The sequence below is a fragment of the Meleagris gallopavo genome, chromosome 30 (genome assembly GCF_000146605.3).
Source record: "Meleagris gallopavo isolate NT-WF06-2002-E0010 breed Aviagen turkey brand Nicholas breeding stock chromosome 30, Turkey_5.1, whole genome shotgun sequence".
Lineage (NCBI taxonomy): Eukaryota > Metazoa > Chordata > Aves > Galliformes > Phasianidae > Meleagris > Meleagris gallopavo.
In genome coordinates, this window is record NC_015040.2 from 967,533 (window position 1) to 978,914 (window position 11,382).

An 11,382-nucleotide genomic window follows, 5' to 3' on the forward strand; every position below is an offset into this window, starting at 1 on the left:
CCACACCCCGGAGCTCTGGGCACGGCACGCTGCTGGTACCCCCCGAGTCATCACTTCCAGCAGTTAAGCAAGGAGCTGAAGGATAATAAAATATGAGGACACCATCAGCTGACAGCATCACGCCAGCAGTGATGGATGGTGGTGGGCTCAAGGTGAGCACAGATCTGGGACAGCTGGGAGAATGACGCCTTGTCACGCTACCCTGCGTGTGCACAGCCAGCCTTTTATTGCGTCTCATGACTGCAAAGCCTTTTATATTGCAGCCAAGTTTAACTCTTAATTGCAACCATCCCTCAATCCGCAGGGTGAGGTTAATGGACCCAGAGGTGAGGCAGAAGGAGAGAGCAGACAGCCTGAATTCCTGCTGCAGCTGCACGCACCCTTACCTTTGTGGAGCGAGTTTTACTGAAGACGTTCCAGAACCGCAAGGTTTCATCTCCAGCTCCTGTCACGATGGCCTCCCCGTCAGGGGACATCGCCTGCAGCCAAGAGAGCAACTCTGAGCCTCTATCACATTCTTGAGGTTGAAAACAAACCTTGATTGGAATGCACGAGAGAGAGTCGACTCGCCTTCCCCGTGCCAATTATAACTGAGGCTATTCCTCCCCAGATTATAAACGTGCGTTAAGGCAGGAAGGGTGATAGAGCTGGTAAATGCCACTCATTAGTCACTGGGTTGGAATCCACCTTGCAAAACACTACCAGCAATATTTATCACCTGCCCGGACTCTGCCAAAAGCCCAACGTAACGTAAGCAGGCAGTTAATCCACCCGGATCTCCTACCTCACCAGGTGCTTTGATACGGAATTAGGAAGGCTGAAGGCATCGTGTCATTCCCTGCTTGCAGTTACCAACAAACAGTGACCGAGCCTTATGGGAGTGAGAAGAGATCCTGTGCTTCCCTCTGAAGAGTTCTGGCAAGCTTTGCTGTTCATTAATAAAGCCTCACACTTCCATAGCAGTAAATCAAAGTATCCCTTGCAGGCAAGGAAAGCAGGCAGAGCTTTTTTCATCGCTTGCGGGGCAACGCTCACATGTCTCTACCACACCAGAGGCAGTTGACAGTGCTCCCATCTCAGCACATGTTCAGCAGCTGCTGTGGAAACACGGCCACTGCTTACCAGGTACAGGACTCTGTATGAGTGCCCCGTCAGCTTCGCTACTTGAGTGAGCGAGGGGTATTTCCAGACGAGGATCTGGTTCTGCGAGTACCCGTGGGTGCTCACCTGGAAGGAGAGAGGGAAACAGACGTTGTGTTTCCTACCACGAGGCAGCTCAGCAGCGAGGGCCACGCAGAGGGACTCACCAACTCGTTGGCGTGCTTCGACCAGGCCAGGTTGCACACCTGGGAGCCGGTGTCGATGCACTGCAGCGGCTGCCCTGTCAGGGTGTTCCAGAAGCGGATGCAGCGGTCAGCGGTGCCACCACCGGAGGCGAGGAGGCCGTGCTGGTGTGGAGACCAGGCAATGGCTTTCACTGCAGCCAGGTGCTCCGTGTATTGCTGCACGGGGCTCAGGCTGGAATGGTTCCAGACGAGGAGCTGGAGGAGCGGAGAGGAGAGGAGGGATGTGAGCAAAGCCGCGCCGCAGTCGTGCGTCCGCAACACCCACAGAGCACGACGCTGCACGGGGATTGATGAGGGTGGTTGGGAAACGTGATGGCTCCTCACAGCTCTGCCCAAGCACAGCCAGCTCAGCTCTCTCAGCCCTACTCCCGTCTCACTCAGGCACTGAGCTCAGCTGAGGAGCCACCGGACCACAAAAGCCTTCAGGTTAAGCTCATAAAGCCAAAGATCTGGCATCTCTGAACAACAACTCAAGACCTTTCATCTTGGGGCTGTATTGTTCCAACACGCGGCTAAAAACACACTGAAATTCATCTGCAGACATCCTGACAAGGAACTGGGTACAACCATGCTGTCACACGTACACTGGGTACATTCACTACCTAGCAACCCGCTCCAAAGGGCTCTGAATGCTGCTTCTTTGGAACAGATGCTTCCTCCATATGGCACTCAGTGAGATACAACTCTGTGCCATAGGTATTAGAACTTACATAGCTCCTAAACTCTGTTTCCTTCTGCATGCGTGAACATTATTCACTGTACACTACCTAAACCAAGGCAGGAAGTACAGCTTAGCCTTACTGAACTCAAAACCGAGTCAAGTTATGGATTTAATTAGCCAAACACAGGTGCAAAATTAAATTTGCCTCTTTAATTTTATTAGAGAGAGAGGACTGAGGAGAAGCTTAGTGTGATTTACAGTTGGACGCGGCCCAGCAATTGAAATAAGCGCCCCTCCACCAGCAGCTTAAAGAAAGGGGGGGGCTGACGGTTCTTGGTGAGGATGCAGAGATGCCGAGCCTCACGTGAGCAGCACTGAGCACTGTACCTTGTTGTCATTCCCCCCAGATGCCAGGAGCTGGTGGTCTGTGGACCACTTGAGCCCGCAGACCTCCTGCCTGTGGCCCTGGAGCCGCCGCTCCGACTGCAGGGGGGGCGTCCGGATGTCCCTCTGGAGGATCATTCGGTCCCTGCTCCCAGAGGACAGCTGGTCTGCGTTCCATGCCAAGGCACCTGCGAGAGAGGGAGACAAGAGGCGTAAGAGCGTGCTTTGGGGGCCCTGCAGAGCAGGCAGAGCGCAGCTACCGGAGCTATGAGAGACCAACCCCATCTCACGAGGCAGTAAAGCACAAAGGCAGAACTCAGAAGGTATCTGACCGCCCCAAATCTCACCTCAGCATTCAGATTCAACGCCTCTGATAAAAAACAACACAACAGTCCCTGAAATACACAGAACTGGAAATCTCAGTGAGAAGCTGCTGCCTGCAGGGCTGAAAGCGGAAGCAGGTGGCAGTGAAAAGCGGTGTTGTAACCAAACTGAAATGCCTCAGACATGGAGGAAACACCTGCTGCAAGAAGCACTCAAACACCACCACACCCAAGATCAGAACACCACAATTACTAGGTGGCAACATTTTCAAGGCAGCTCAGCACACAGCAGGATATAAATATCAGTTCTGGTGCCGTTTGAGCTCTGCTATTTCTAGCAGATCCCTGGCAGGAGAAAAGTGGAAAAAAATAAATAAATCCAGGAGCTAAACGTGCAGGATCTTCCACCTCCCACCTCCTTACCAACTCTGGCTGTGTGTCCCTCCAGCATGGAGAGCTTTTTTCCTGCAGCTGCATCCCAGATCTGTACAAAGCCCTTGTGAGTGCCAACAGCCACCAGGGTCCCCTAGACAAACAGAAAACCACCATCAGTAAGACTAGTAAGCATAGACAGATGTCAAACAAAAAGCTGCGTGCTCAGGAAAAGCCTCAAGATGAAACCCGTGAGATGGAAAGCATCCAGAGTTCTTCTATCTTCCATCTCTTCCCTGCTGGAGAGTCACGTAGCCAGGATGGAACGTATTTGTTGTAGCATTTTATTGTGGAGAGATAGAAAAGCGACCTGGCTTTTTCCCTCCCATCTCTCTTATTGAATACCTCAAAATACAAGAGGTTCCTCTCTTTACCCCCTCATTTAGCAGAGACAGATTTAACTTACAGCACACAGGGAATTCAGGGCAATACAGAAAAATAAACCAAAGAAGCTAAAACTGGTGAGGAAGGGCTACCCAGCTACAGTGATAGCACTTCAATTTCAGTTGCTATTACAGATAATGTTATACTGACCCGTTCTGACCAGCCCACGGATGTCACAGAGTCTCCTTCCACAGAGAGATCACACAGCCGGGTCACCTGGAAAGATAAGACACCATTAGTCTGAAAATATACCATTAGGTGCTGCTCTAATGAGGGAGGGGCTCGGGACGGAGCATTACAGACACTGAGCTCCTCACACAGTGCATTTCCACAGCTGTGACAGGCTCTGTGCCTGGGTAACACCTGCAGCAGTGGGTTTCCTGCTCTGCACTTACCTGGCTGGTGCAAGCACTCCATAGGTAAACACACGTCCCGAGGCCAACGCTGAGCACGTTCAGAGAGGACCAGTCCACCAGGTTCAGGTAGAAATCATCCTGCAGTTCTGGGGCATCCAGCACTTTGAAAGGAATCTTGGAGATCTTCCGAGTTGGTTTTCGAGGCGACCTTAGCAGCTTCTGACTATTTACAGACATAAAAACAACTATAGGATACCACACATCACAGCAGATTGCACAGATGGATGCAGCTGCTCTTGAAAGCTAATCTGCATTTTTACAGAAACAGAAAGAGGCAGTAAAACTCCTTCCAGCAGATAAGAATAGAAGGAATTGGGTTCTGCCTCTGCAAAGGAGCTCAGTAGCAAAAGGTGAACTGGCTGTGGTTGCTCAGACAACACATCCTGCAGGTCTGAGCAGGCTGGACACCTGCACAGATCCCTAGGGAACTTGCCTGTCCGTATTTATTACCTTTCTCAGACTTCCAAAACCAATCCAAGTGGCAATTTCAATTGCCTTAGGAAAAAAAAAACCAAACCCTAGAGAACCCAACCCTTCCCTTCTTTGTGCAGGATCAGTAATACCTTTTGTTGCTGACAGGAGACAAGGAATACGGTGAGACCTCATTGCCATCGTCTGGACTGGAACGTTTTGTGCTGAGGGAATACTGCATGAAGAAAGCACACCTCAGCACATCCACGGGTGAGAGGATCCCTCACAAAACAGGCACGAGTGCCTGGCTATCTCCAACACCCACTGTCACTTTCTCAGTCTTCTCAGTTCCTCCCTACTCTCAGTGTTCCAGATGTACACCCACACAAGATTAATCTCCACACAAGTCTGAGACCTTGGTTGGGTCACTTACAGTTTTGGAGTGGGTAAAAAAGCTTCAGTCCCACTCAGTTTCCTCGGCAGTACAGAAATAGGAAGCACACAGCTCACTACAGGTGCTCGTACTGCCTTTACAAGCTAACAAATTTTGGTTCTCAACAGCTTACATAAGTAAAGTCACAACACTAACTTGCTTTCATCAGCAGCTTCACAGAAGTGTGGGCCTTGCTCCCCTCGCACAGACTTACAACCTGCCTTTGTCTGAATGCAACCAACTTACAGTGAAGAGAGACTTCTTCTCCGGAGTGGAAGGCTGCAACCTCCTGTCCTCTGTCTGTGGGTCCTGCACTTTCTCAATCCCTGCTCCCAGGAGCTCGTTCTTCAGCAGGGCAGAATAAGCAAGGCCATCTGTGAACCCAAACAGGAGCTGAGGCAGAGCGTTCTGGAGCCACAGACAGCTCTGCACAGACTGAGAGGACCACGACTGCTCAACCTGTACACTCATGGGGCTCTTAATAAGCCTGGGATTCCCAGTTATTAATTCCCAGGAATTACAACTCTTAGTGAACTCCTCCTCTTTCCTCTCCATCAGAAAAGTGCGTTGTGACAATAAATCACAGAACACAAACGTGCCCTTGCTTCCCAGATGCCCATCAGTAGCCTGCTGAGGTGACCTCCATTCACTCCCACAACACGTGCATTTCAAGTTGCATTTTTAAGGACACCAGCGTGGCTTCTGGCACGAGCACCCAAATGCCAGCATTCACCTGGTCCTGAAGTTGGCACCAAATGGAAATAAAAGCCGCAGCTGTGGCTGCTAGGGATAGAAAGAAGGTCTCACCTTTGCCGTTGTCTGACGTAGCATCCTTTGCTTTTCTGTTCTGACTTGGTGATTTTTCATTTTCCTGAAAGGGGAAAAGATGCAATCACTGTACAGAAACGTCTGTATGCAGAACACCCAACAGACAGCAGGCTGCCACTGCGGGGCAGAAGATGCACATTCAGAGCAACTCTTCAAAAGAAGGTCTGAGGCCGTGCTGCAGATGATACACACAGCAGCTCTGGACAAAACAAGGCACAGCAACTTCCTTATTCAGAGGTTTTGGGAGGGGAGCAGAGCTTACATTTATTCTGTGGAAGTTGATGCTCCAGTTGGCCCCAGCTCTCGAGGGAATGAATCTGTCTCCATGTTTACTGGGAGATGACATTGGAGAATTGGAAGGTGTCAGGGTTCTTCTCATCTCTGCTACCTGAATTAAAGAATGAGAGAAATGAAGGAACACAAGCACTGGTCTCAGTAAGGGGTCTGAAAAACATCAAAGAGGTCGCATCCAAGCTAAATACGCCTAACCAGAAGGGTAAGGCACTTGCTCATCCCCATCACAGAGCTGCTAGAGAGGCCAGAGCAGGGCAAGGTGCCTGGTGTGTGAGCTGCAGGAACCTCACCTGCGGGCACACCTGTTTTGATAGAACAACTGATGTTGGAGAGGTCCCCCAGCTCACTCCTCCAGCCTGTCAAACTCCCTCTGACTGCAGCTCCGTCCCAGGTACGTCAGCCCCTTCCCCACAAACCTGGGGACTCCACCTCCCTCCCAGACCACCACCCTTCATTTCTGCTATGGCAGAGTTAAGGGAGACTGCCAAAAGCCTTGCTAAACTCAGCATAAATGACATTTACTCCCTCCTCTCCTCCAGGAAGTGAAACTGTGCTGTCACAGACGGCTCCCAGGAAGGTCAGGCATCATCTGCCCTTGTTACGTTAGTGCTGCTCCGCTCGTCTCTGGAAATGTCTCCAGAAGGATTTGCTCAGGGACTGAGAAACACTGGTGCTGCCTTGCCCTGCTCTCTAGTGCCCTCTTGGGCTGCTTTGGCCTCCAGTCCTAAGGCTGTTCTGTTTGTTAGCCCTCAACATCTTCACACTCTGCATGCAACTGAGATGATTTGCAAAAGGCATCATCGTGCTACAAAATACACCTTAATTCATTTTTGCAACCCAAACTGAGCCTGTCTGTGTCAAAGCACTGCTATTTGGTTCCTCCCAGAACAGCTCAGGAACTCACACCTGCTTACAGCCCAACAACAGACAGCTCCCCATGTCTCCCAAAGCTCAAGAGAAAGGAAACAGAGCAGAGCTCAAACCCAGGCTAAGGTCAGTGAGCACAGACATCTGTACTTACACAGGGCATTGTGTTCTCATTCTGTATGTTGATTTGGCGCAGGAGACGTCTCTCATAATCCTGGTCCATGCTGGAAGGATCAGGGCTGGGGAGTGCAGCAATCTCAGGGCTTTATGCTCATGAAGTCCAATCAGTAATTAGTCTGCTGCAACAGACAGGGGAAGAAACCCCCCCCCAAATATTACGACTCCTCGCTCAGAAGCTGAGGACCGAGCACCCAGCCTCTCCTTTGGCACTTCCCACATTTCTCCCATATGTTCTTTTCAGAGGCAGCCACCAGACTGAGCAGCGATCAGCTTCCACCAAACACAGCCAGCCACCAGGGATGGCATTACAGCCAAAAACACCTCGTAAGCCTTTGGCATTTTTCAGTGATGGAGTTAGAAATATACAGTACTGAAAACGCTCGTCACATCCCATCTCACTCCTCCTTTTTAGCTTATTTCTCACTACATATACCTCCCCGTCATCTTCCACATCCATCCTTCAAGCCAACAAGACCTCTCAAACCAGGGGGTTCCAACCAAACGCATTTTTTACACCAAGAATAAGAGAAAAGCAGTGTGCAGAACCCACACGAGGTGCATGATCTGTTAGGGATGCCACCCATGGGAGGTTTCTTCTCCAAACGGCTCAGCTCTGTGATGCAGATATAGACATGGATCCCATTACACAGCAACGTGCTGCTCTGAGTTCTGGAAACCCAAGGCATGGGCTGAGAGAGCTTCACACACTGCAGCTCCAAACTGTACAAACATGGATTCTAACCCCCTTAACCCCAAACCTCACCCTCAAAGGCTGCAAAGAAATTCAGCAGCACACCAATAAGACGAGGTCTGTCCTACGAGAAATCCATGCTATTTCTGCCTTCCCAGAGCCTGTGCAGTCAGTGCATCCTGCACACAGCCCCCAGCCTGCTGTGTGCTCACTGCCACCAGCTCCAGGGTGTCCAGGTTCCAGAAATGCCCACTTCTAGCTGGCTGAATTCGAGCTGGATTTGAAAATCAAAGTGCTGCAAGGTGGAACTGCAATATTTTTGTCACCTGCCTGCATTCAGCCTTCAGGTTCACTGCAGAACCAAAGCTGGAGATGCTGCAGATCCACACCAAGTTGTGTGCTATTTGTGTGCTATTTGTGCCTCTTTTCCACCTCTGATGCCACAAAACACCACCCCCTCCTAGCAGACCAGAGCCCAGCCTGCAGTTCAGTCCTGAGGTGACAAATATTTGATGCTGTGCAACACACTGCACATCCATCAGTGCTCTGAGACCTCACAGAGCCCCAGATCAGATCCCTGCACTGACCTGAAGGCTTTGTGCCAGCTTTGGCCCTAAACAGATGGCAGAGGGGCACTGCTGTGCTCACCTGAAACACTTGGGGCAGAGCCCTGGGTGAAGCATGAGGAGCAAAGAGCCTCACACAACAGCATGGACCTGCATGTGCCAGGTAACGCCTGCAGGAAACCAGGGGGCAACGGCACCTTTGAAGGAGCCTTTGTGAAAAACAAACAAGCCCACACACCAATAAGCTTCTTGGCATGCTTTTACAAGCCCAGAGGACTTTCACCCCACGGAATTATCTTAGATGCATGACTTCCTTTGAGAAGTGCTGTCCTCACTGCCTCTTGCACGTGAGCAGTGCTCAGATATCACCACCACTTGTAGGACAGATGTTCTCCTAAACCCTCCTCCTTCCCACACCTGGAAGGAAAGGAGGGAAGCCAACATCTGCCACGTTGTGCTCCCAAGATGAGCACTTTCAGCTGCTCACCTCCCGAATTGTGCAGCTCACCAAAGCTGAATTGCAGAGCTCAGCCTGATAGAAGAGGAAACCCTCCTCACTGCTGCACACAGAGCCAGATCCCCGGCCAAGGGGATCCCAGGTTTCCTTCCCAGCTTTTATTCACTTAGGAGAATTGCAGATTTGCTCCTCTCCCTTCCCAGATCACGTTTTTCATTCCACACACATCTCACTGCAGATGACAGCAGCGGGTTGATCGGAGCAGACACGACAATCACACACACAGCAGGGAACCTCTCAAAAAAAAAAACAAAACAACCCAGCATCATCATTAAACCCCTTTTTATCGCCTGCAGGCAGCAGTTCTGTCTTCCTTTCACCTTTTCACCGCAACGCTTCATAAAGACGAGAGCCACGCCTGCTCCCAGGGAAGCCAAAAACAGCACAAAGTCTGCAGCAGCACAGGAAGCCACGGGCTGGGAAACACAGAGGGCGTCAGGATGCAATGAGCTGCGGGGTCAGCGCTGTGTCAGCCCTCGCCTGTGGGTCAACAGGCAAGCTGTGCACCTCATTAGCTGGAAGGCTCCTAACAGGTTCACCTATTACGAAGGCAAAACAAACAACAGAGGCCACAGGAAAAACAACAACAACACCACCACCACGCTCTCCGGTTTTAGAGATGCAATAATTAACAAAGGTATGTCGAGAGTGTTTGTGCAACTCTTCCTTTTCTGGCTCAATGAAGGCACTGAGTATGGATCAGGTTTGGCCCAGCACCCACCAGGTTCTGTCACCTCCCTCTCCTCCTGCACGTGCAAGGAAGCAGCTCCTGCTCTGTGCACGGGCAGAGTGGGAAGGAAACATCTCCTCTGTGGTGCTGTGTGCTGCACAGGAGCTGTCTCTGGTGATCTCCTCCCGCTGCATGTCACACAAGGGACACACATCAACGCTGCAGGGCTCTGCTTTCAGATGTCCCCTCTCCCAAAATGCCAGCAGCCTGGAGGCCATCACCCGATCCATGACCAAACCTCACACGGCTTCCTCTGTGCCACCACAGCCCTGCATCTCACCTCCCAGCCGAGCTGAGCTGCTGGCAGTGCCTCTTAGGACTCTGGGATCAGGTATTGAGGGTGGAGTTCATCCGCTCCAAGTGCCAGAGACAAACAGAACTTGAGGAAGCAAGAAAGCAAGCACACCATGTACATCTCATAGCATTTCACAGACCCTTCGGGGCTTTTTTTAAAGCAGTTTGTGTGCTCTGCCCTGCTGCGTGTCACACCCGGGGCAGCAGAAGAAAAGCACATTGCCTCCTCGAGGCCCTGTAACCTCCGATGTGCAGCACTTACAACCCACAGGCAGCCTGCAGATTGTTTTCCACCACAGCTCCTAACTCTGGTCATTCAGTTTCATTTCTAAATGAAAACAAAAGCTTGCAAAACACATTCTCCTGCTTATCTCCCCTTATGCCTCATAACAAAGTTATAAGCAGCTGTTAAGAGCACCCAGCTCCAGATAAAAGCTCTGCTTTACCGAAAGCCTTATTGTGAGTCAAGTGCTCTAAAAGCCAAGATTAAAAATTTACCAGCAACTCTGTCCATCAGCCCCACTGAAGACAGGCAACTCAAAGTGCTTCTAAGCTACTGGAAATGCAGCAGTGCCCCCTGGTTAATTCACTCAAACGGGGCCGAAGGATTCAGAAAATGCAGCAACTTCAGTCGACAGCCCCAGAATATTCTGCTTCTGCATAAAATAATAGTAATAAAAAAGATCAGTCTTTATTATGAAGTGCTGCTGCCAGCAGGGTAACAGCTCTGCGAGGAACCTTGGGCACAGAACACCAGGCTAGCATCATTAAACACCCTAACTCAATAAGACTGAGCACTTCACAAGAAAATGAGCACTATGCCTTCAGGAGAGCTATAAATCACAGGAAATCCATCTGAGCAATAAAGCCTATGGCATCTCTGATGGATGACTCTGCTCTGACAGCTGCCTCCCCCTTTTCCCACAGGCAGGAGATGCTTTTAAGACCTCAACCCTGTAATTCACCCAACATATAAAGTATTTCCCTTTTGGAAAGCATCGATTCATTAAAAAATAATAACAAAGGGCACAAGGCATTGCTCAGTTCCTTCAGACCACTAAAAGCTGTCAGAGGACCAGCAGCACAGCCCCAGCTTTTGCTGCACGTACACACACAGCTCCCGACCACAGTTTCTGTCCCTGCTTCCTAGCTCTCTCACCAGAGCACACACCACAACCCCAGCTGCCATTCACCACTGTGACACGATTGAGGAAGCTGCCTCACAGCAGCAGAGCTGCTTTCCAGGACTGGCCAAGCCCTCCTGACAAGGCAGCAGAGGGCAGCTACACGAGGGATGCACTCTGGGCAGCTCAGACAGATGCTGCACAGCACATCAGGGGACAGATGTGCTGCCCGTTACCCAGTGAGCCCGACGAGGAGAGCACAGAGTTCTGCAGGCAGAGGCTCAAACCGCCAACGGTCTGCAGCCCCACGCAGCTCTGTGACAGCAGAGGAGCCGTAAGACGATTTCTCAGCTCTCCCACTGAAGCTCAGCCTCACCCCGCCACGTTTGGGCCACAGAGGAAGGGCACAGCGTTGCTGCCAGGCCCGAGGGCCCTCAGAACACGGGGGAGACGCAGAGCCACGACGCGGGGCAGCCCCGCCCGGCCCGGCTCCGCCCCACC

General features: G+C 51.2%; 1 protein-coding gene across 1 annotated transcript; it reads right to left on the bottom strand.

Moving 5' to 3' along the window:
- Nucleotides 1-296: 296 nt before the first annotated feature.
- FZR1 (fizzy and cell division cycle 20 related 1) lies at nucleotides 297-10,179 on the bottom strand. The gene is made up of 13 exons (XM_010724806.3): nucleotides 9,054-10,179; nucleotides 6,934-7,075; nucleotides 5,881-6,006; nucleotides 5,598-5,661; nucleotides 5,037-5,164; nucleotides 4,510-4,592; nucleotides 3,926-4,109; nucleotides 3,681-3,746; nucleotides 3,138-3,240; nucleotides 2,395-2,579; nucleotides 1,308-1,541; nucleotides 1,123-1,227; nucleotides 297-479 (listed from the first exon to the last, which is right to left on the bottom strand). Exons 2-13 carry the CDS (start codon nucleotides 7,000-7,002, stop codon nucleotides 312-314), a joined length of 1,515 nt encoding a protein of 504 aa, XP_010723108.1. The 5' UTR covers nucleotides 7,003-7,075; nucleotides 9,054-10,179; the 3' UTR covers nucleotides 297-311.
- Between the last annotated feature and the right edge of the window lie 1,203 nt (nucleotides 10,180-11,382).